The 24,573-nt window shown below is 37.6% G+C and overlaps 1 protein-coding gene across 6 annotated transcripts in view; it reads left to right on the forward strand.

The window, feature by feature from the left end:
• Positions 1-24,573, forward strand: part of HDAC9 (histone deacetylase 9) — a 457,613-nt gene that overhangs the window by 12,931 nt on the left and 420,109 nt on the right. For 4 of the 6 annotated variants that reach the window (XM_065666277.1, XM_065666281.1, XM_065666273.1 and 1 more), the window contains exon 2: positions 22,442-22,546. Coding sequence is in view for 4 of the 6 variants with exons in the window: in XM_065666273.1 (XP_065522345.1) it covers positions 22,528-22,546 (19 nt within the window). In the remaining 2 variants the exon portion in view is untranslated. Of the gene's footprint in view, positions 1-4,430; positions 4,507-4,620; positions 4,798-22,441; positions 22,547-24,573 lie in introns of those variants that run through there. The other 2 variants (XM_065666274.1, XM_065666275.1) reach the window with 2 other exon arrangements.

The raw sequence follows: 24,573 nt of genomic DNA on the forward strand, positions 1-24,573 counted from the left end.
TTCGCACACAGCTCTCTCCCCAGTTTCCATGGCAGACTGAGTCCCAGTCTGTCTCTTGGCTCTTAACAGAAAGCTCTCTACCAGCCATAGGCAACCAGCATGGACAAGTCTTAACCTATTTTTTTCCCCCTCTTCCTAGCCTGAACAATGCAGAATTTTGGATTACAGGCCTCTTAATGACACAGAATCAAGAGGGACAATTTAATCGTAGGAGACATATGAAAAGAAAAAAGGAGAAGAAGGGCTCATCTTCTCCCAATACAAATCCTACCATGCTCAGCATCCTAATCATAGAAACCCACGAGATAATGAGTGGATTCTTCCAAGTCACAAGACATCTAACAGCCACTAGTCAGTTCTGCATGCAACTTCTAGTATTTCTTGTTCAGCTTTCATGAAACTCCAGCTATAGGCCAGGTGAATGTCTGTATGTAGTCAACCGTTGATGGGAGGAAGGAGATGACATACTGAAAACAGCAAAGCTTGAGCAACATCCCACCATTGCGTACGCGTGATTACTAGCTCACAGCACAATTCTGGACAAGCTGAGTACAAAACTTGGAGACCACAGAGAGGCACAAGTGCTTTCTCTAGTGTCTGTAGTAGTGGTAGCTCCAAGCCTAGCTAGAGATATCAGTGCAGTATGCTTTAGCAGTGAGTGTGTGCTCCTACCATGGACAGTTGGAAGTTCAGGGTTCCTGTTTCTTCCTCAAGGCTCTGGTTCTCCAGGTTGGTAACTTCCCACATGATTCTGATCCTTTGCCTGCTCGTGACCAGGAGAACATCTGGTGTGTTTAAGATACAGGGGAGTGAGCAGGTGTTTGGAGACAGTATTTGTGGTCTTTGGCTTTGTAGACTGTGAAAGACATCCTGCACAGGGGACCTACGGAAAAAATGGTTTAAAGCAGCATGGTAATGTGTCATTTTTATTTTGTATGTTTCTAGATTGAGCTGAATAGGTGGATCAAGACACTCTTGATTCAAGTCCCCCTCCTTCAGACTGGAGTGGACACTTGAAACTAGCAGTCGTGTGCTCTGTGACAGTGCTGTTTGACTTGGTGATCTGTCACAGTCATATTCAGGAGAGAGCTGTCTTAGCAGTGCTAGACAGCTAAGACAGCTGTGTTTGGTCTGAAATCAAGCCCGGAGGTCCCACTGTGTAAGAAGCTTTCCTGTTTTGCATTTCTTAAGTAGTTGGGTGTCTACTGAGCTGCAGGGAGTTCTAGCAGAGAACAAAAATGCTGGGAGAACGGCAGTATCTAGAGCTGTACTCAAGAGGTTTTGGTGGTGCTTCAGTGTAGTGCTTCGTTGCCTGCTTTGCGTAGTGGAGTTACAAGTCCTTGTTTCCCTCTTGTTCTGCAGCTGGGTATGTTTGTATGTAAAAGTTTGCATCTTCTCCTCTTGTGAGATACAGGTGGTAAGGAAGGTATGAATTCCCCCAATTTTGGGGGCAGACAATTGAGTAGCATGTAGTCTATCACAACTGGCTTTCTCTTCTGCTGGATCAGATTAAGTTACCTGTGTATGTATCCAGCCTGGAACTTTGGCTTCTCTGAAGTGATTTTCATGTAAGAGCAAGTTTTGAGGCGATGAATGGGAAGGGACAGTTCTCACTTCTTCAGGTGTCAGCTTCCATGTTTGTACTGCTTGGCCAGGTTGTCTGGGAAATATCTAAAACAGAATGTGTCCTTTAGGCAGAAGCTGCGTATCTTTATCCTTAGAGTTGCTTTCTGTCCGACTGGCAAAATTAGTAGACAGAGGTTGCATGAAGCCCCGGATAGTACTCACAATTTTTGGATACTGAACTTTTTTAAACTTAGAATGTTTTCTTCTCCTATAGTATCTGACGTTATCTGTGGATCCGATGTAGGACCATGAAATTTTACTGGTAGTGCAGTTGTACATATACACATGGCCTTCCAAATGTGGTCACATGTGGCTCCCAGATCTCCCTATTGCTCTATATATCTACCATCCTGAACTGTTCCAAGGGATTTTATTTAAAAATGAAGTGGCTGTTTCCCTAATTTTCACACACAACTTTTGGTAGAGGTTCGCCAAGGGGAGGGCTAAATATTATAGCTTGGCAATGTGGCAGCATTTTTTTAGCTCATTCCTTGAATGTTTTTCCTAGAAAGTTGCCTTTTAAATGATATCACCATATTTCTTCCTGAATTGAACATTTGAGGAAGTAGATGAGCATAGAGTATTCAGCAAGTTCTACAGAAAGTCTCACATCCATAAAGACATAAGTAGAGAACTTGTTAACAGCACGGCTGCCCCACTGCAGTTCAAAGGGGAAGCAGCCTGCTATCACTTGAAGGGGTCAGTTCTCTGTTCAGAGTAATCATAGCGATGCATCCTTCCTCCTGTGGTATTTATGGATCCCTTCTGTCAGATCTCATTTAGACTAGTTACACCATCAAATGTAGATAGGAAGACAGGTTATAATGTGGGGAAAAAAAAAAAAAAAAAAAAGGACCTCAGTTCAGCTTTTAAAATTGGCATAGATGAGTGACAGACCAAAGCTTTCTGTGCTTAGGTCAGGCTTGTGCATCTAAATCAATTAAGACTCTTAAAATAAATGGTAATTCATGGTTCTTAACTGTTTTCACACATTGGTAAGGGGAAATTCACCTACAGTTGCCATGAAATTAATGATAAGCTTACAAACAGATGAAAAAACCCCAACAAAACAGTGATTCTTTACCTCTTTCTTCCAAGTGAGCTTTAAATTTTCTGGATGAATGCTTTTTAAAAAATACAACCTTGTCTTTCAAATTACTCTTTCAACCTACCTGTTTTACTACCTGTGTTAGAAATTCTTTGGTTCCTCCCAACTAATTTCTCCTTCCCACTGTCTAGTTTCTTGAGTGGATTGTGAAAGCACTCATGCTATGGTCACTGTTCCCCCCTAGTAGTTTCCACAGCATCTTTTTCTTTATATCATAGTTATACCTCTGATAAGTCCCCATCACACTGATTGGGATTACTTTTCTAGTGTTCATATCTTAAATTCTCAGAGAGGTTTTGCTTTTCTCTCCAGGTATTTCTGCGAGTCATATGAAGACTTTTTGTCTTAGAATTCTTAAACACAGTATTTTCTGTAGAAGTGTTTAGATACCTGCAATTTTGAATATTGTATCTTTCCTCACTTGATTAATTTTACAGGGCTGTAAGCTGAACTTCTTTCTTTCTAAAATACATCATGCCCTTTTAAAATCAAATTACTGTAATTGAAAGTAATGGACTTAGTAGTAAAGTATATTTAAAACAGTGTTAAGCCAAGCCATTTTTGCTAAATAAAGATTTTAAGCTGCTTTTTATTAAAGCATGTGGTATGACAAATTTGGAAAAGAAGGAAATATATTATTACAATACATAAATGCATTATTATTGAATGCAGTATGTTTGTACATGCACTATGTATAGAACTTAATTTCTTGCCTTTACGTTTTGGTTTTTTTCAATGTATTTTCACATTTATTTTAAATGCTGACTAATATAGAGGAATGGTGTCACACACGTAGCATCAGCAAATGGAATGCTGTAAGCAAGTTATAGTCAGTTACTAAATCCATCCACAGAAACCTTTTGAAGGAAATGATGACACATTACCTAGATAGCAAAGCTCTTAATTTTATTTTGGGAGTTTCAGTTTTCTTTTATGCCTTTTTTTTTGTGTGTGTGTTTTAGTGATGAATGTGACGCATATGAGATGAAGGAACCCTTTGACTTTCTTGTGTTTCAGGAACAGTGGGAGTGCTGTAGTAAAAAAAAAAAACAACAATCAAACCCAACATACATGGGGAAAGGCAAATCATTGAATTTGGTGCCATCAGTGGGTAGTGTTGTAAAGAGGACTTTTAAAAATCAGAATATTTGGATTGATGGCTGGGGAACACATCTAAACAGGTCCATCTTTGTTATATTATTATCAAATACAAGTAAGTATGTAGACATATATCTATATGTCTGTATTCAGTTTATTCCTATGCTATAGGCTGATACGGATTAACATAGATAACCAGACAAAATATTATCTTTATCCAATCTGGTTAGAGAAGCCCAGGTTGAAAGTGGTGCTGGATGAACACCTAGGACACTCAAGCGTATCATCTGGAGTGGGAATGTGCCTGTAAAGAAAGAAATTATAGAAAGTTGTTAAAGGTTAATCTGAGGAAGAAAAATATCAACATTGATTGTGGGTAACACTAAACTTGTGTAAACAAAGATCTATATTGGGAAGGTAGTTGCTGAGGCAACTACCTAATGAGATCAAAGGAAAGCATTAAATATGAGGAAATCTGTAAATTTAGGGGGAAGCTGAAACCCGAGGCTGTGGTAATATTAGTAGCTGGGGAAAATGGGTAGATGGGCAAATTAAGCTGATGAGAGGGAGCACCTGAGTAGTATGATGATGACTTGTATAGGAGAAGGGCTGAGTATGTGGTGGTTAGCCTGGAGGCTGTTTTGAGAGGATGGGTATAAGGTGAACATAAAAAGGTAAGTTTTGAGAGATAAACAGACTAATACATTCTTTAGTTATGTTTGAAGAATGTTCTGATAGATATTGTGTGTGTGTTAAGCACTGACAGGCTGGAAGAATGTGATTTATGTCAAGACTTAGTACAGGTGCTTAGCTGGAGAGTTACTTGGGTGTAAGATGGGGTGTGCAGAGAACTACTGAATTTGGAGATGTTACCAGTTGAAGTTAGCTTGTATCTGAAAAAACTGCATTATAGTCTTGTGTAATCCGTACTGCAATCTGTGTAAGACCTGATCTTAATCATTTCGGTATGTTGACTGCTCAGCTCATTTTTTCTTTTCTTGTTTTCTTGTGTTTTTGTTTTTGTTCTTTTTTTTGTTTTGTTTTCCATTTATTTTTAAGCACAGTGTTAACTTAGAAATTTCTGAGCTTTATACAGCTATGACATACTGATTAGGTGTTTAATGATGTTAATGGTAACAGGCTTTGGTTTATTCATTACTGACCTAATCAGGTTATTTGTAACAGTCAATTTACAAACTATGTTTTAAATGCCAACAAGATGTAGTAGCGTTTAAGCATGAGTTTGGGTTGTGTTGGTTTTAATTTTTCTACTTATTTATTTTTACTAAATCAGTTCCTTTTTTGGTGGTGTTATGCAGTGCATTTCAGATACCAAACTTGACCTTCCTTATGTAACACAGGTGTATCAGCAATTACTCTTCTGTTTCTTTTTAGAAGCACTTAGGTGTCAAATATTGCACTATAATTGAGTAAGAGTCTGTTTTTTTTATTTGTTTTCTATGATTATGCTGAACTTTTTTCTTTTTTGTTTTTCTTTTTTGTAGAGTAAGGTATGTTCCTAACTTCATGTTCTTGATTACTTCAGTTGATTGTTTTTTGGATGACTGGGGGCAAAGTTAGCCCTTGTTAGATTAGGTTTTTAAATCTTACAAAACTTCATAGTTGCACAAATGTAGTTAATGAGTTCCAAGGGGCGGATAAAGATTGCTTAAATTGTGGACAGAATAACCTGTAATAAGCACACTAGCCCTTTCAAAAAAGTAGTCAAGTTTGAATTAATAGTAGGCAAACTGCTTCTCAGGGCTAAAGTAAGCCAGTGCAACAGCTTGTATGTATAATATGGAAGAAGATGTGGGAGATGGGAAAGTAGAATATAAAAATTAAGAGACTGAGGATAATTTACTGTGCTGCATATGTTTGGAGCTTGTAAGAGCAATGTAGTTAACCAGCAATGTATGAAAAATAGATTTAGTGTGTTTAAACAGGAGAACCAGAGTTAATTCTTTCATTCCAAGCTGCTGCACCTTTTATGCTTTTGGCACAATTTTATCTGACTATCTACTATTCTACCATAATCAAAGCAACCTGTATGACTGACCCTACCTAAAAGTGGGCCTAAATATGGCCAGTATTCTGTTGTCTTAATCTCATAAGAGCTTTTACATAGGAAACTTTGTAATGGCATTAGAACTATTTTTGTTTCTAAACAAATGGATTGGTACTGAATATATGAAAGTGATATGAAGGCAGTGTGTTGCTGAAGACTAAAGGCTGCTGTTATCTGTAACTTCTCCCTCACCCCCACTTTTTTTTTGTTTTTGTCTTACGAAACTTGTGTATAAAAATAGTTTTATTTGAAAGACTTGAGTTCCTCTTCCACTCACCAAATTAATTGTTGACTTCATATGATGATAAACCAGGAAATTTAGGATTTCAGATAGTTGACCCAAGCCACAAGACACTTTCAAAAATACTGACAGTAAAATTTAACTTGTTCTGTGTATAGAAGAACAGTTTTAGTGGTAAAAGTGTTTGAACAAGAGATGGCTTTACTGAAGTAAATATGCTGCTTCCTTGGTGCTGCCTCTGTATTTAAAGGGGTGGAGGAAGGGAGATGCTGAGTTTCTAGATTAAACTAGAAAGCAGAAGTCTAAATCTTGTATTTTTTTCTGGATCATATTGTCTAAGAATGGTGAATGGTGTGCAAAGTAGAAGGAGAATTATTTTTCTTTTTGGCCACTCTTTTTGTCAGTGATAACAAGAGATGCATCTTTTGGGTCTTTCTATGTATTAAAAGGAAAAAAACCCAACTTTGAACTAAGTTAGTGGACTAATGCCGTAAATGTGTAGCTGCAGCATCTGCAGAGCTATTTCTTACCCCTGAGAAGTCAAAAAACACGGCGTGTTGTTAACGCTCATCAGCATAGGGGTTAAAATGAGCTATGGTGTCATTTTTACTTTTCTGTGCTGAGCACACAAAGTGGCTGCATATATCAAACTGTAGGTCGTGAATACAAGATGAAAATGTCCTCTGAACATTGTGTTTTTTAGACTGAGATAGGGATCCAGAGATAACAAAGACAACCAATGCCTTTCGATAGTTTATATTGTAATAGAATCAGAAAGAAGTTATTTTTTACTCTAATGTCCTAAACATTAATAGTGGAAATAGCATTTCCACCAGTGAAATACGCTCCAGAATTCTATACTGTTTTTATTATGGGACTGACTGATCTCGTTTTGAGAAAGCAGAGCTGTAGCTTTAAATGCCTCTCTCTCTTAACGGAGGTTTTCCTGTGGCAGGGAAAAAATAATAGTACCTATTTTTTTTTCATCAAAGCAGCTGCTCTAGTCTGTAATGCATTTTCTTTGGCATTTGCCCACATTTAATTGTGACTTAGTGTATAAACATAGGTAACGAAAGCCTCTCTATACCAAGGAAAGGTGTCTTTCTTACTGACAGTGCTAGCAGATATTCCTGACTTGAAAAAGGTACTGTGTTATTCGCAAAAATCCTATAATTTTTCTTTCTGAACCTCTTACCTAATTCCCTTGCTATATGAAGTGCATCATGAAAAAACCACCACATTTCTGGTGAGCATTGATATCTGTTACTTTTCCCTACCACAATTAGAAAAAGAGCAAACACAGAACTTTTTTCTCTGGGTCTTGGCATACTGGCTTTTTAGTCTGTATGTGAAGATCTTCTATTTTTTGTTAAGGCAAGGATAAAAAAAGCATGAAATCTTCAAAGAGGTGATAGATGCCATTTTTTCTTTATTTCCAGAACTTGAACCAGCTCAATGAATACTTAAGTATTATGAAACTGAAGTAGTAAAACATTGTTGTGGATTTCAGCAGGATTGAATTTTTATTATTGCATCAATACATATATTTTCCACTTCCCCTGAGAATGCTTTCTCCCTTCTGAAATGGAGGTGTTTGCTGGCTTGCTCTATTTAAACACCAAAAAGGTACATGTAACTGTGGGTTCTTTGATTTGCCTACTGCATGAGTTGCCTTGCACCTCTTTTTATTTATTACACACCCCCCCCCCCCCCCACACCCCACCCCCCCCCGCCATCATCCCCTCCCAGCTGATGCTGTCAGACTTACATTTATTTCTGAATGGACATTCTGCATTTCTGAACACCATTATAACTTCTACTTACTGTTTCTTTTCCTTGTCTCTTTATAAAATAATTTGCTGTTTTAGCTGAAGCCATATTTTGGGATTGAGCTCAGTTTCTTAAATCATTTTCTGTCAGACTAGCAAATTCTCTTAAACTTTTCTGTCTCCTTTTATGTGTACTGTTCTGTTTCTCAACTTCAGGGTTAGTTTTTCTTCACTGGATCCAACTGGGTCTTTTTACCTGCCTCTGAGAAATTTAGTTTCTTCTGAGTTACACTGAAACAAAAAAAGAGGGGTTGAAAATGTAGGATGCCAGCTTTATAATGCTTTGGCAATGATGACAGGAGATGCATGTTTTTGATCTTTATAGTAATTAAAAAAAAAAAAGCTTTTTCAGTTTAAACTGAACAATCTTAGATGGACTAATGCCATATACGTGTAGCTGCAGCATCTGCAGAGCTATGCTTTAGCCCTGAGAAGTCAAAAGGCTGCATGCTGTTAACTTCCATCAGCGAAGGTTCAGTTGTGTGCTTACTGTATCATTTATGGAGGTTTTTTGTAGTGGTGTTAGAAATACTATAAATTACTGATAAGACTTTTCTTTGGTTCACACTGGTAACTGTATCACCAATATTAAACCTCACACCAACATCTGTAATAGCTTTAAATTTTTAGCAGAAGCATCAACTAGTCTTTCTTTCAGCATACTGAAATAAATCAATCAAAAAAGTAAATGTGAACTTAGAATCATTGAATGGTTTGGGTCAGAAGGGATTTTAAAACTTCATCTAGTGCAACCACTTGTCATGGGCAGGGACATCATTCACTAGACCAGGTTGCTCAAACCTGTCCAGCCTGAATTTGAATGCTTCCAGGGATGGGGATCCACAACTTTTGGGCAAGTTGCCGCACCAGCCTCATCATAAAAGATTCCTTATGTCCAATCTAGTAACTGTCTTCCTGTTGACAAATAGAAGGTTACTTAGAAAGTTACTTTTTTTTTTTTTTCCAATTAGTTACTATGTCACTTATCTCCCTGAATTTTATAATTGACATATTAATCAGAAAAACTTTTAGTCACAAATCCTGGAGATTCCGTCTTAGTCTTTGTCAGTCTTTAGCTAGACTAGAGATCTGGGAAAAGAAGGCTTAGGGTACAGTTGTCTTGTTGTTTTTTGAGTTTGAAATGAATGACCTGTGATTGGTCTTACTCAGAATCTGAGTGGGTTTTGAAAGGAGATGATGTCACTACACATTTCTTGGGAGACCTCATCCGGTTTTACACAAGCTATTTTAGCCACAACTTTATGGTTAGGATTGTTTATGTTCATGAGGAAAGTAGTTTCTTCCAGCTGTGGCACAATGTAGCTGTTCCATAATTACTACTTTTAAGTTCAAAATGCTTTATTTATATTGCCAGTAAAGCATACTTAAAGTTGAACAAAGAGCTTTCTCATTGTGAATGTGCCTTTATTTAAACTGACTGTCTTTTTATTAAATAATTTTAATTATTTAGTAATCAATTAGTTTAGGTATGTTCTGTAAGGTGGGGTGTATATTCTTGCTGTTTTGCTTGCTTTCCAGTTTTACGTTGTTGTAACTCTCTTTAGACAAATCTAAGTACAAAGCTGTTTGTGTCCAAAAGTCAGTAAGAATTTGATTACAATGCTTTTAAATATTAAAAATGAAATAAAAAAATATAGTAGTATCTCCATGCAAAGTCCAGAAGACCTGGATATACTGTAAAACATTTCAATGTGATGTTTATTTACCAGTCTGCGGTATGGCATGCATAATACCCTCAAACATAATGATGCAGCTTCTGTTGAAACTTGTTTCCAGTTGAATTTGCAATATGGTTGATACTGTAACAAAACAAAAGGAGTTGGAAATCTGCGATGAGGAATCTGCAGCAGAAAATCTGCAGCTGTAGGAGCTATCATGGACTGCGGACAGGTTGTTGGGACTCTGCCAGAAAAAATAACATAAAATCTATTTCTGTTTGTGCATCTGGATTTACTTGCTGCAAGAGTTTGGCAGTAAATCCAAATGTAACACTATATTTTTAATTATTTTCTCTTATTCTTCTTGCCTCTTGTGGGAAAAAAATCTAGGACAGCTTTCATTAACTTTTTCTATAGAAATACGGTTATCAAAATGACTTATGTTTAAAAGGCAGGTGACAATTAATTTGGATACATACGCAATTTTTATAATGAAAAAGGTGAAAATTGTATTTCTATCATTTTAAAAATTGATTTTTCCTAGAAGTGAATTGTTAAGTTCTCTGTTGAGCTCCTAAACTCTTTTCTTTCTGATGCACTTGCAAACCCTGCATCTGTTGTTTTAATTCCATCTTGCTGCAAGTTACTTAGAAAAGTTGCTTGTCATATTTCTCCCCCCTGAAGTAGGCTGGAAACCCAGTTCTGTTCCACCTCCCTCATTTTTTTTGTGTCTTTTCCTACCTCTAATGCCTTTGCTAATCCATCTGTGCACTTTTCTAGGAGTCCCAAAGGCTTAAGAAGTGTTCTGTTTTGTTTGACATTAGTGTTGTTTATATTAGTTTGACAGGTGATTTTTTTTTTTATTTAGAATTGCTTCTGCAACCTGAAAATCTTTTTTTCTTTTTTTTAGCAATGTCATACGTCCCTTTCGGTTTCGAATTCTACTGACCTCAGACAGTTATGCAGCAGTAATTAAAATCATTGAATTATCTAATGTTTGTGATTAATGTATGATAGATTTGGATAAATCATAAAGTGCTATATTACCTACCAGCTAAAACAGGATGAATACTCTTTTTTAATGTAAGAAAATAGCTTTTTGGTTTTTGTTATTTTTTTTTAAATCTATTTGAGAGGCAATGGCAAGAATAATGCAGTCTCACTGAATCATAAAATGAATTATGTAATACTGTTTGAATGGTTAACATCTGCATACCTGCTCACTCTTACAGAATAATACCCCCTCCTCCCCACAACCTTCTTCCACATCTGAGTACTCTTAAGATCATACCTTTAACAAACTGAGGGGCACCGAGTTTAACACCCCTGTTCACAGATGCAGTCTCTTCCATGGATACTCAGATTGCTGATTCTGAAAGAACAGAAAGAAAAAAATCCAGTGTTTAATGCATTTAAAAACTTTTTTAATTTATAGTATCAGGTTCAGTATTCTGAAGTATTTGCTGAAACCATCGAGTTTTAGTTTGAACTGTTTTCATCCAGTCAGGGTGGTTTGTTTAAGTGAGAACAGGTATTGAGTCACGTTTAGCTCTGGTTTTGCTTGTTGTGCTTTTGTTTTCACCTGAATCAAATGGGTTTTTCTTGTGGATGCATAGGCATGGATTTTTTTTTTTTTTTTGGTGTGTGTATTTCTTTCCTGCTCCCCCTCTCCCCATCATGCTCCCCCAAGTCTTTCATGAAACTTGGCATTTTTAGCTGTAATTTTTCTGGAAGTCTTGAATATATTAAATCTGCAGTTCAAAACTGAATTCTAGTATTGAAAGAACAAGCCCACACAGCTGAATCTGAAATTGCTCTACACGTGAAATCTTTAAAATTAGAGTATTTACCACAGTTACAATCCTGAAAAGAAGAGAAACTAAGTCACTTCTTATTTTTTCTGTGTATATAACTAGATGCAAATGTGCATGGATACAGAATTGATTTTATTAAATGAAATTTACCTGTAGCTTGTTGCTTTTTAAACTTTTTTCTTGGAACTAATTATCTGAACTGATATTTATATCTGAGATTTGCATAAGCTTCCTTCTAATTACATTGATGTACAAAAATATTTGCATTAAAAATAGTTGCAAGTGCATGCTATATCCATAGCATCTGATGGGGGCAAAACCAATGAATTGATTTGATGTGTGTTGGATCTTTATTTTTATCTCAACCCTCAGACACTGAGTTAGAATAGACAAGAACTTGGACAGAACGTGGGTTGTGTTGTTCCCCCCTGCCCCAACCCCGCACAAGAGTTATTTTTCCGCAACCTTTATGTGTGTCATTAATTTTTCACATTATTTTGCCCTAGTACTATTGCTAAATGACAATATGCACTTGCAGCAGAGGTCAGAATTTTCTTGTAAGTTCTGCTTATGAGTTGAATTCATCAGCCAAGTGCATTAGTAAGTCTCTTTTACTGTGGCTGGAAAGTTCCTATGTGAAAGAGGATGTTACGCTACTACTATTAACTTACAAGTTATCAAATTTAAAGTTTGATTTCTCCCCCCCCTCCCAGTGACATTGGTGAAATGGCAGAAAACTAATCTCACGTGAAAATATTTTTCAGACTTATACCTGCAATCAAGTTTAACTGCCTGATGCAGAAAGTCTGTTTTCTTGGTTTGTATCCCACTGCTGAAAATGCCGAAGTATTAACCAAGCTTGCATGTATGATTTAGTCCCTGCTGAACCATGGTCTTAACAAATGTCAGTTTTAATCCTAAGCTTGTCTTGTGAAGACAAGTAAAGCTCTACTGTAAAGAAATCCACTGTCAAAAGACATTCAGTGTAAATGTTCTTCATATCATCGGCTTTAGTGAAAGGTTTATTTTTCTTGTAATACAATCTCTATGAAATTTCTCACTTGTCAAACAATGCAAATAACTTCTTAAACAATTAAAGACTCTGTGGTAATAGTTCCTTAGACATTGAAAAGCCAAAATTGAAGCCTAACATACGTAGAAGCTAGCACAAAGAAAATTGGTTAAGCTTTAATAAAATAACAGCAAATACATGTGGGCTTTTTTTTTAATTATTTTTTTATTATTATTTTTTAAAGGTAAGTTTATACACAGGATCTCAGGTTATATGTTCCCTGACCGTTATCTGTGCTAATACCTGTACATAAACACAACTAACATGGATTTGGGGTTTTCAAGGGTATTTAGCTGTAACTTAACAGCCTTTTTGAAAGCAGTGGTGATATTCCCAAGTATTTATATTTACCTTTATAATCACATCAGAGTATTTAATTATTAGATTATTAGATATTGAGGAAGATTTCTGTGGAAGAGAGAATGTTCTGTTGTCTTAAAACCTGAAAAACTTTATTGCAGTATGTGTCAGTGAAATGAATCCAAATGAGGATACTCAGTTTTGGTCGTTTCAAATAATATTTTTATAATGTCTGAGGAAGTTTATACATGAAGCTGCTCCCTTAATTTATTTTATTTTTTTTTTATTTTTTACTTAAGGAGCACGTACCCTCATGCTTTCTTTAAGAGCTGAGAAGGAAAGCAAGACTGATTACTTCAGAGGGTAATTCAGAACCCAGGCCAGCCATCCGAGATTCCCTTTGGAGGCTTTCTCTTCTAGATAAGTAGTCAAGTAGTCTCTTCCTGTAGAGTCTAGGACAGACAGACTCCCATAGGGTGTCTGATATTTCTTGTTGTTTCATGAGATGCATTCTGTTTTCTTAATTATGATATTGCAGAAACACAAGAGTTCATTTTTATATGAAGCTTTGTTCTGATGCATTCTAATTATGAAATTGCTCTGTTGTAAGTAGTCAGGTGCTGTGCATCTCAGATTAAAACACTGTAAATCAGTTGATATGCTGGCCTTTACTTGAAAAGGTACTGTACATATAGAACAGGTGAAAACTGTGTTACTGTCTATCTAAAGTTCTCTATCAGTAGCTATGTGTTACTTAATATGCTGTGAAATGTGGTTCAGTCTGAGAAAAAAGGAGTGCTTGAGAGAAATTTAGTTTTTAACTGGTGAAAAGACAGCTATAAAGCAAAGCTGAAATACTGTGAGCTACATATTATAGGCTCAAAGGGTTTCACAAGTGCTCTATTTGCTGTCTATTTCTTGTTCCTTTGAAAGAATGTTTCTGGTTTTAGTGCTCTGAATCAGGTTGGGTTACCTGAACACATGGAAAAAGTCATATTTTAATGACACTAATGGTAAAAATTTACATGCTTGCTTTATTCTTCTTGTATGAGACCATTTAGTAAGAATGTATGTTGGAGTGATGTTTTTTTATTCAATGTGTATGCATATATAGAATAAACAGCCCATCATTTTTCCTTATTCCTTCCTGATGATTGGTAATTTATTATCAGTTAAAGAAGTTTTGCCTTCCTCAGTATTCCTTGAAGTAAGATAATTCAGGTCAGTATTGCAGAGCTTGCAGTGCTCATGTACCCTCTGTACTCCTGCTGTCATTTAAATTTGCCTTTGCTCTCCACGGAAGTCTGCTTAAAATTTTTCAAGGGCAAATTTAAGAATTTAGAAAGCATTTCTAAGTTAGGTGCCCAAGGTCTGTCTGAGGCTTCCCTTCTAGGAGCCTGGATAATTAGTTTTGGTAGTGGTGGGTAGGAGAAGCAACATGAAAGAAACTTAGAATTTGAGATTTCCTTCAAAATAATGTGGACTCTAAAATTTCTTGTACTGGCTCACTTTGTCCAGCTTTTTGAGGAAAAAGAAAAATTCATAAGAGACAGATGCTTTCCTTCAGTTATGCTTATCTGGTGGAAGTTCCTTCACGCCATTGTATGTGGGGAGAGGACTTATACCCACTTTCTTACTACCTACAAGGGCTATTCTTTGTGTGTCTTGAAGCAGAATGGCTGAGGCTGGAGAGCATCTCTAGAGATTAAGTCAATCCCCATGCACAAAGCACAGTCAGCTAGAGTAGGATGGTCAAGGCCATGTAAACTTAAGTTTTGAACATCTCCAAGGGTGAAAACTACACAGCCACTCTGGGCAGCCTGTTCCAGTGAAAAGGGTTTTTGTTTGTTTCTTTCTTTCCTTATGTTTAACTGGATTTCTTCAGGTCTCTGGTATTTGTTTCATTGCTAGCCACTAAACTTCAGTTTAGAACTAGTATCTTTCCCTTGTGAGCTACTCTTAGGGTGTAGAGAAGCATTAACTTCTGGTAGTTCCATCCCTCTTTCATCAGGCTTTGTGAAGAATCTGAGAAGTCCATTATATTTCCCTAGCTCCAGCAGAGCCCATTGGCAGCACTCTCAGAATGCAGGAGAGAACTCTTCCTCTCTGAAGGTGGCTGCATATGTTGATTAGTGATACAGTCTTGACAGTAGTTATGTATTACAATGCTTCAAGTGGTGGAAGTGATAAAATTCTAATTTGTGCTTCAGCAACCTCCTAATTTTCTGATTCATTTTTTTCCCTAGCAGAAGTTTTTTTTTTTTTTGTTTCCAAAATGGTTTTAAGCAGCACTGATTAAAATCTGGCATAATAATAATAAAATCAAAATGTGGACACAAAGAGGCTAGCCTATCTCATGTTTGCTACTTCTGCTGTGAAGGCATCATACAGGCCGGTACCTCACCTGGAGAGGTCCCTTGTAGTGCCTGGGTAGTACTTGATGCAGCTCAACTTTATGATGGCGCAGCCTGATGTACACTCCTCTTGGTGAGCCAAGGAGCTAGTGTGGAGGAGGAAACAGGACTGTTTAAGATGTAGCAGACTTATTTCTACAGCTGCGTGGTGAACAAGTTCAGAAACCTGACGAGGCTGGAAAAAAAAGTTTGGTTTTAGCTAGATTATATTCCAGCTGGCTTTGCTGGGAAATGCAGTAGAAGCTTGTGCCAATTTGTTGTAATTGGCATAGCAGAAGTCCAGCCAGCTGCTTAGGAGCATATTATTTAATCCTGGTGATTAAGGCCTAAGACTCATCTTTGCTGGAATGCATCATCTCATGTTGCTTTTTAGAAATCTTGTTTGCTTCCTCTCTGTAGTAAATGGTGAGTGTAAAACGGCTTGACCAAATGTCTGTATGGCTCTCTTGCTTGCTAAAGAGAGCTTCAGAAAGGAGGATTTGTCTTATGGAAAGAAAACTGAGCCTTCCCACTTACAAGAGTGTGAGCAGCATGCTCAGAATGTGTGATGGTTCGAAACTTGCTGCTAGAGGAATACTGAACCTTCAAAGAAGCATCCTGGAAAATTGTTAGAGACTTCAAAAAGTTTTTAAGTAGGTAACTAATTAAGATACCTGAATACCTGTTGCAAAGTACTCAATCCTGCACTGAGCTCTGGATACTGAAGGCTTTGCTGTGGAACAGCTAAATTCATACTTAAAGCAGTTATATACCCCAATATCTATTGGAATGGATTATGATAATGCTGCTAGTAAATCTGCACTGTACTTGCATATAAAGGTCACTGCATAATAGCATTATGCTGAATAATGTCCTGGCTTTAGTTCAGTTTATTCTTACTTTATGTTTGTAAACCAAATACAATAAAAGTGTAATAAAAGAGCCTATAGCCATTGGCTCTGTGTGGGCTGATGTCTTTAAGTCCTTCATGTTTAGAATTCATGCTAACATTTCTCAGCACACATGATCTTATTTTTTCCCCTTTTTGTAGAGACATAGAATCGTTTAGGTTAGAAAAGACCTTTAAGATTATCCGGTCCAACAGTTAACAAGCACGTCCAAATCCACCACTAAACCATGTCTCTCAGTGCCACATCTACATATCTTACAAACACCTCCAGGGATGGTGACTCAACCACTTCCCTGAGCACCTTGTTCCAATGCTTGACAAGCCTTCTGGTGAAGAAATTTGCCCCAGTATCCCAGCTAAGCCTCCCCATGCCATTTCCTCTTGTCCTATGGCTTGTTACTTGGGAGATATAATTCATATGTCAGCTCACTTCCTAATCAAATTTTGGAGGTTCATATGAGATTAGAAGGGTTGGATTTGGCACTCTGGGTTTGGCTTATGTGGGTAAAATTCACTGTTATAAAAGTTCACTGTAATTTGTTATCTTGTCTTCATGTTGTCATGCATTTATTATTTTTGAAGTTCTATAGCTTGATCTTCCCCCCCATCTGATTTTTATTATATACAGTACAAATAACTATTCAAGAAGTTTTTTGTATCTCTTTCATTGGAAAGATGCATTCTTTTTTAACCATTGCATTTTTCATGTCCTGTAGAGAACAATTGTTGTTTTGTTTATTTTTTAGTTTTTTTTCTTTTAAGCCTTTCACATTTCTTTTAATTGTGCTTTTTGCTAAACTTCTCTTGGAACAGCAGAATTCATACAATTCCAACAGGTATTTTAGATGCTTAATTTTTGACATGCAAATTGTGAGAAGTGATTACTGTTCCTTTCTTGTAATACTTGAGGTGAATGGCCCCTAGCCTTTTGATATTAATTCCAAGAACAGTTTTATTGATAAGTAACTTGAGAGCTCTTTAAAACAATACATGCAGCAGAGAGTTAACTAGATGTGTTGTTAGGGGTGCCAGCCTGTCACGTTCAGAATTTAATGAAGTGTATCATACCATATTTTAATCCAGAGAAACTTTCACAGTGATTTTCTAAACCCCTTTACAAATAGACATATTTTGGAGCTGGGTAAAAAAATCTCTTCTGGAAGAGAAAGATCTGGAAGGTGCCTTCAGAATGTAGTTTTGAAAAATGTGTGCCTATGGATTTATTTCAGAAGTTCTTGTGAAAAATGAAACTTGGGGGAAGAGGGGAATAGAACTATTTATTTGATCTGAATTTTGTGAATCTGTATTTGTTGCTTCCTGTTTCAGAAACCCAGTTCCCTAAAGAATTTTGAAGTATAGGCGCAAGATAGAAAAAAGGTAGTTATGGAATATCTTGTGAGTTTTGGGACAGCACAGTGGGAGATGACAGTTTAAAGGAATGGTATTAACTTGAAATATTACTTGTGTTTAAAAATGTTGTACCGATAGAAAACATGAGGTTTATGGTGGCCAGTGGCCATGAAGACCTACAGTCCATCTTGCACTGTTCTGTAGCAGTTTCTCAGATGCATCAAGCCTCGGAGCACATAAACCAATTACATTTCTTTTGAAGAAAAAGGAGAAGGTTCATTGTTCCTAGGTGAGCAAATGTAAGTCACTGATGTGTGGCATCACCTCCAGTGACAAATCTGAAGGTAGAAGTTAATTTGCTGTATATTTCACTATAGCCAAATATGCCCAAATTGTTAATGAGTAAAGGATGAATTATCATCCATCTAAAATGGAATGCTTCGGGAAAGTGCAAGTTGTCTGTACTAAATCCTGGAGCCATTTGCTGTACCTTAGTATCTTCAAGACTTAGAATCATAGAATGAATCAGAGAATGGTTTGGGTTGGAAGGGACCTTAAGTCTCACCTAGTTCCAACCCCTGCCATGGGCGGGGACACCTTCCACTAGACAGGTTTGCTCCAAGCCCATTCCAGCCTGGCCTTGAAGCACTGCCAGGGATGGGGCATCCACAGCTTCTCTGGGCAGCCTGTGCCAGTGTCTCGCCACCCTCATAGCGAAGAATTACTTTGTAATATGTACTATAAATCTACCCTCTGCCAGCTTAAAACCATTTCCCTTGTCCTATCACTCCATGCCCTGGTAAAAAGTCCCTTTCCAGCTTTCTTGTAGGCCCCTTTTAGTTACTGGAAGACTCTTACAAGCCTTCTCTCTTGACTGATCCTGTACTCTGTGGTGGTTTTTGTGGGTAGAGGTGAAGTACAAATGCATCTCCCAAGGACCGTAGTTCCTCACATGAAATTATAATGTCCTGTGGGCAGTGCTATGCTTTTTTCCTTTGGTTCATTGCTAACATTAAAAAAAAAGTGTCACTGCAGTTCATAGTGTCTGATTTACACTATGACATTGCTTCAGTAACAGGAATGAAATGAAGCATGTCAGCTTATCAGAAGTGTATTTGAATGTGATGAGGGTCTGTGTTGTGAATATAATTATGTATATGATGGTGTGGAATTTTTCATGGCTCTGTATTTGAGCTTTGACAATATGAGCCTTGTATTGTATTTGCAAAGAATTGTTAAAACTAAACCTGAACAGCAACATTCAGCTTAGCGAAAGCTTTGCATTTACGAGAAATACATGGAAATAGAGTATCAGGCAGGCTGCCAACCCCCACTTCATAAAATATAAGACTACCAGTGCAGCTGAATTTACAGAATTCCTTAACAGAAATCTTTTTGTGGGGATCCCAGCAGAATGCTTTCTTATACAGGAGTTATTCTCAGTAAGTTTAACATCAATGAATATTCAGTGCTGATGCTGTCTATGGTGATCTTAGAAGGGAAAAATCCTTAACTTCCATATTGAGTAATCACAGAGTAGCTAAGGTTGGAATGGAACTCTGAAGATACCTAGCCCATGCCCCAGTTAAGGCTGGGTCAACTACAGCAGGTTGCCCAGGATGGACAGCCTCCAAGGATGGAGACTCCACAAGGTAGCTGGGCAGCATGTTCCTGAAATGTTTGGACTCAACAACAGTGAAAAAGTGCCGTCTAATGTTTAAATGGAATTTTGCATGTTTCAGTTTGTGCACATTGCCTCTTTTTCTGTCGCTGGGTGTCACTGAGGGAGTCTGGCTCTGTCCTCTGAACTTCTGTTTACCTAGTGGCTCTCATATGGAGCACCTCCTTTTCCCCTGACCTTGGTGTTCTTTCTCGCTTTTCTTTCCCTTCCTTCTCCCTTCCCTCCCACTCCCCCCACTGTCTTCTGCCCTTAAATATGTTTTCATAGAGGCTCCACAGGCTTGGTCATGGGCTAATAAGCTTTGTCCTGTGGTGGGGCTGTTGCAGGACTGACTGGACTGGCTGTGACTGACATATATGGCAGCCCTTTACCTTCTTCCGCAGAAGCCACCTCTGCAGCTCTCTGCCATTCGCCTCCCAAAACCTTGCCACATACATTATCATTATCTCATTGAAGTCCCTCTGAATGGAAGCACAACCATCTGCTCTGTCACCCACTCCTCCCAAATTTGAATCATCTGTAGAATTGAAGAGGGTATGCTCTCTACCATCAGCCATTCCTCAATGAAAAGCAGCATTGGCACCAGTATTGGCCCCTGGGTACTCTAAGTGACTGGCCTCCAGCAGGCCTTTGGACTACAGATCACAACCCTTTGAGCCTGGCAGCTCAGACAGGTTTCAGCCTTTTCAGCTACCCTACTGTCCACTTATCTGTCTGTATTTCACAATTTGTCTGTGAGAATGTTATGGGAGACAGTGCTGAAAGCCTTGCTAAAGACAAGATAAACAACATTCTCTCCTTTCATCTGTGTAGCTAGTCATTTCATTGTAGAAGGCTCTCCGGTTGTCCAGGCATGATTTTCCTTAGTAAATAGATGCTGTCAGGATCCCATCAGCTTCCTATCCTTCACATGCTTGGAAATTGTTTCCAGAATTATTTGTTCCCTCACCTTCCCAGAAACTGAGGTGAGGCTGAGTGGCTTGTATTCTCCTTATTGTTCCTGAAGACAGGAGTAACATTTGCCTTTTTACAGCTTTTGTGAACCTTCCTTGATGGTCATAACCTTTCAAAGGTAACCTGGGAGTGTCCTTGCAGTGATACTGTCCAGCTGTATCAGCGCTCATCCTTCCCGTCAGGTCACATGGTTTTGTGTATGTCTAGCTTCTTAAGTCTTCCCTAACCCGATTCTTCTCCAAGATTAAGTGTTCCTTGCTGCAGAAAAGCGTGGAAGAGCTAAGAAGTAACTTCTTTCTATAGAGTTTCAGCAAAGCTGGTATTGATAACCCAGTAGTTTAGAATGTCTGGGACCATTGTTTTGGTGGAGTATGGAATGTCAGTATATGCACTGACAGGAGTATGCCATACATAGTCACTGATCTCTCTCCCTCTCCTTCCGTTCCTTCTCTCCCTTCCTCAGCTATCCCAGTTACTTGCAATTATCTTTATTGGGGAAAAAAATGAAGATGCATTTGCGAGGTGAAAGCTTAGCCATTTGTGCGCAGTCTGAACTGACTGCATCTGGACATACTAGCTTCATGCATCTATTTAGATGGGGGATCTACATGAAATGAGTTAGGCAAAACTGTATTTTTAGCTGTGGTGATCATAATTGTTTTCCTTAGAATATTGTCAAATCCTAATGTCCAGAATTTTATATCATGTTTAGTTTAAAACTCTACTGAAAATTCAGTGTCGTAATGCCCATAGTTAAGCATTAATATAAATTTCTTTACTTTCTGTGGGATACTACATAGTCACATCTGAGGCTGGATACTGAGTGAATGGAGGGATAGTGGATTCACTAGAAAATGTTCTGCATGGTCTGTGTAGCTGCTAAGATAATAATGAACTCTCTAAAACCAGATAAAATCTTACAACTCGTCTAGCCTGAATTGTGCCTTGTCTGTAGTTATATTGACAAACCTTGGAGCTGTATATATGGGGAAGGTACTTGCCTGCCTCAGTCACGATAAAGATGTGACTAAACAGAGGTTTTAGATTATGTTAATTATAGAGACTGTTCCTTTTAACAGCAGTTCCATCTGATATTTGATGAAATTTGATGCATGAGATAAGGGAAAGTTAATTAGGATTTTCATTGTAATAACATGAATTTTAGTTTTATAGATACTGCCTGTGGAAGTACTGGATGTGTCCAAATATAAGACCTGTTTGAGCATAGTACTTTAGTGGCCATAAAAGCAGAAGCTGCTTATTTAAATGTGTGATTTCCCTTTCTTGAATGATAATGGTGCTAAACTTAAATTATAATGCTTGGTTAAAATGTAATTTACTATCTGAAATTTGGCTGAGCTCACTTAAAACTAAATGTGCAGTTGGTGGTTTAAAAAAAGTGTCAAAAGCTGCTAAAATATTCAGCACTAAGAATATCTGACTACTTAGGTGCTTCAGGAGCAGTGGCTGAATAGGATAGTCACAGTCGTCGTAATGCATTACAACCTTCTCCTCTCATGATGCTGTTTATATCATGCTTGAATGAAAATATATTTTAGTTCCCTGAAAGCCTTTTGTCTGCAGCTTTAATCTATCAGCAGATGGGAGTATCAGAGCAACATTTTTGCCTCTGCTTCTGCATTGAACTGAGAATGTCACAGTACTGTGAAAGGATTCAGCCAAATTGCAGAACCTTCCTTGCCTTACTCTTGAGCAGCCCACACCATTAACGACTGTCTTGGTGGTGTCAGAGATGCCATTAGGTAGTCATGGGAGATCGATTCAACTGTGCTAATTATTACAACAGGTTCTATTCATGAACTGTGTGAGCACTGGAGATGAAGGAAGTAGCAGCTATTCCAGAAAGGCTGTTGAATGCCAATCTGTTTCTGCACATTCATGTTTCAATGCAGTTTCATGTCTACATTAGGAGTAAAACTATGAATTGGGCACTGTTTAGCCATAAGTATATAATCCATCTGTTTCTTCCTTAAGTCTTTCAAAGTAGTTCTTACAATTCCTTATTCCTAGTGGGAAGAGAAGGGATCATTTAATTCTTTACTCTGGTATTGTTATGTGACTGTAAATGGGTTTTAGTGCAAATTTGTATCTGAATCTGGACTACCCTGAAGCTTGAGGATTTTTTAAATTTAGTCATGTTTTCAGTGGTTGTTGGCTTTTCAGTTTACAGCAAAAATGTATGTAAAAGAATCTCTAGGGTAAGAGGTTACGTATGTTCTTGTGTTTGATGTTAATTGCAATCTTATAATGTTGCTAACATGTATCCAAAGTTGTTTTTTCTTCTTTATTTTATTCAGATTCACCCCACTTCTGGAAGAACCTCAAAACCTGAAGAACCTGCCACGGTTTACAGTGTCAACAAGTTACCATTCCATCAAGAGCAATGAGCTCCACAACACCAGGTCAGTTTGTTTATATTTATACCTCACTCCTGCGTTACACTGCCCTGTATTGGTATGTGTGGGAATACAGGTGACCTGCCAATAACCTCAGACAGTCAAAGACATGAGGGACGTAACCAGAACAGCCATAAAACATCACAGATGTGAATAACAAACGTTGGTATGCAGCATATCCTGTACGGGTGGACACGAGGTGATAAACAAAGATAATGTAAATTATCGTGTTGGAACTGATCAAAGCTTAGCTAGTACAAAAACACACAATAATAGCTGAATAGTTAAGATATAAAAATAGCTGTCTAAAAATAGCTTGTGTGATTTTTGTATAAATATGGCAAGATGCTCAGTAAAAGTGATTCAGTTTGCACACGCATTCTGTCTCAGTCTCATACTTTGCTGGAGGTATGTACATAATTCTTTGTGTTGATGAAATGGATTTGGCAAGTTACTGTTATGCTAGCTGCACTTCATAAGATATGACTGCTGTATAAAACAGGATCGTGGCAATACAGGCACTTTGCCTGTTTTGGGGATACCTTATCTCTGTTGAATTCTGAAGCCAGGATAATCCTACAGTCCTTTCAAAACATTTTTTTAGAGTTTATCGAGAAAACCGAGTAATCATGTTTGGCCATGAATAGACATTTTAAAACATTTGGATTCTTAATATTTGTATTTAGACATTAATTTATTTTCTGCCTTTGCACAGTTGCTTTAAAGAAAGACTTCAAGTGGTATTCTGTTATTTTTTTATTTTTTATTTTAGCTCTAAAGTCATATTTGCCCACATTGGGCGTACTCTGCAGAGCTTCTTTCTTTAAGGATTTATAGTTAACAATGGTCTCTGAGCCTGCTGTATCCAATTCCTGCAAACTGAGTTACTGCAAGTTCACCTGATAGAAAGTGTGCTATTAGTAGCTGTGCCCAATATTTAAACTTCTAAGAAAACTGAATGCTGTGTATGGAACATGGCTTGACTTCAGTTCTTTTGAGGAGTGCAAGTCCTGAATTCAAATCTGTGCAATGTCCCATATGGTTCACACTTTTTTCACCCACATTTGAAGTATCTATTTCTAGTACTGTTGGTACAGGTGGCTTATTTAAGACTGCTATGGTCTTGTGCAAACAGCCTATAAAAGCATCAGGGAAAACACTGTAATAGTTAGTGAGCTATATTTATCTGCTTGATGCCTATCTCATAGAAATGTAATTCACAGTGGATTTTTTAAGAATTGTTGATTGTAGTGTTGAAAATTGGCAATAACTGCTTTTACAGTAAATGGAGTCAAGCATCGTTGGGTTTCATACTCGACCTCTTTTCCTGCAGTGCAAATTGGGGCATGCAGTGAATTACCAATACAAAGCATGTATGAGGCATTCAGCAGAAAGGCATGTCTTTATTGCAGTGGTGGCTAACATGAAATAGTCTTGTACTTCCCTAAACAAGCAGTTTAAATTCTAAGATACTCCAGTTGATTTAGTATCTTTCTAATGTTTTTTATCTTGCATTAGATACAGGCTGTGTAAATAGCCAAAAATGAAATTGTCTCTCACAAAAAAAAAGTAATGTATCCATCTCTCTTACTGCTATGAAGCAACAAATTGTAAATATGCATTCATGTTTGCTGTCTTTCCAAATCCAGTAAAGGAGAAACATTAAATACAACCAGATTATTTGTAAAGTTATTTAGACACTTCAGAAGCATTACCTTCAGTAGGAGCTAGGTGCCTAAATATCTTTATATATTGTCCTTTGTATCCCTCATCACTAGATTTTGCCTGTGAAAGCTCTGCGTTGCTTCACCAGCCATGTCAAAACACCTCTGTGGCATGTACAGCACTGCAGAACTTAAGGGCAGCATAACCCAGGGGATCCTCATTTTAATTTTCCTCAGTGGAAGAGAAATGAGGCAGGATTTATTTGGACTAAAGTCTCGCATCCTGCTCAAAGTAAATGCTGTGGACTAAAGGAGGATGGTTGTCTCCTTGTGGCGTCTCTTCTGCCCCCTGATTGAGGGAGTCTGAGA

The sequence above is a fragment of the Lathamus discolor genome, chromosome 2 (genome assembly GCF_037157495.1).
Source record: "Lathamus discolor isolate bLatDis1 chromosome 2, bLatDis1.hap1, whole genome shotgun sequence".
Taxonomy (NCBI): Eukaryota; Metazoa; Chordata; class Aves; order Psittaciformes; family Psittacidae; genus Lathamus; species Lathamus discolor.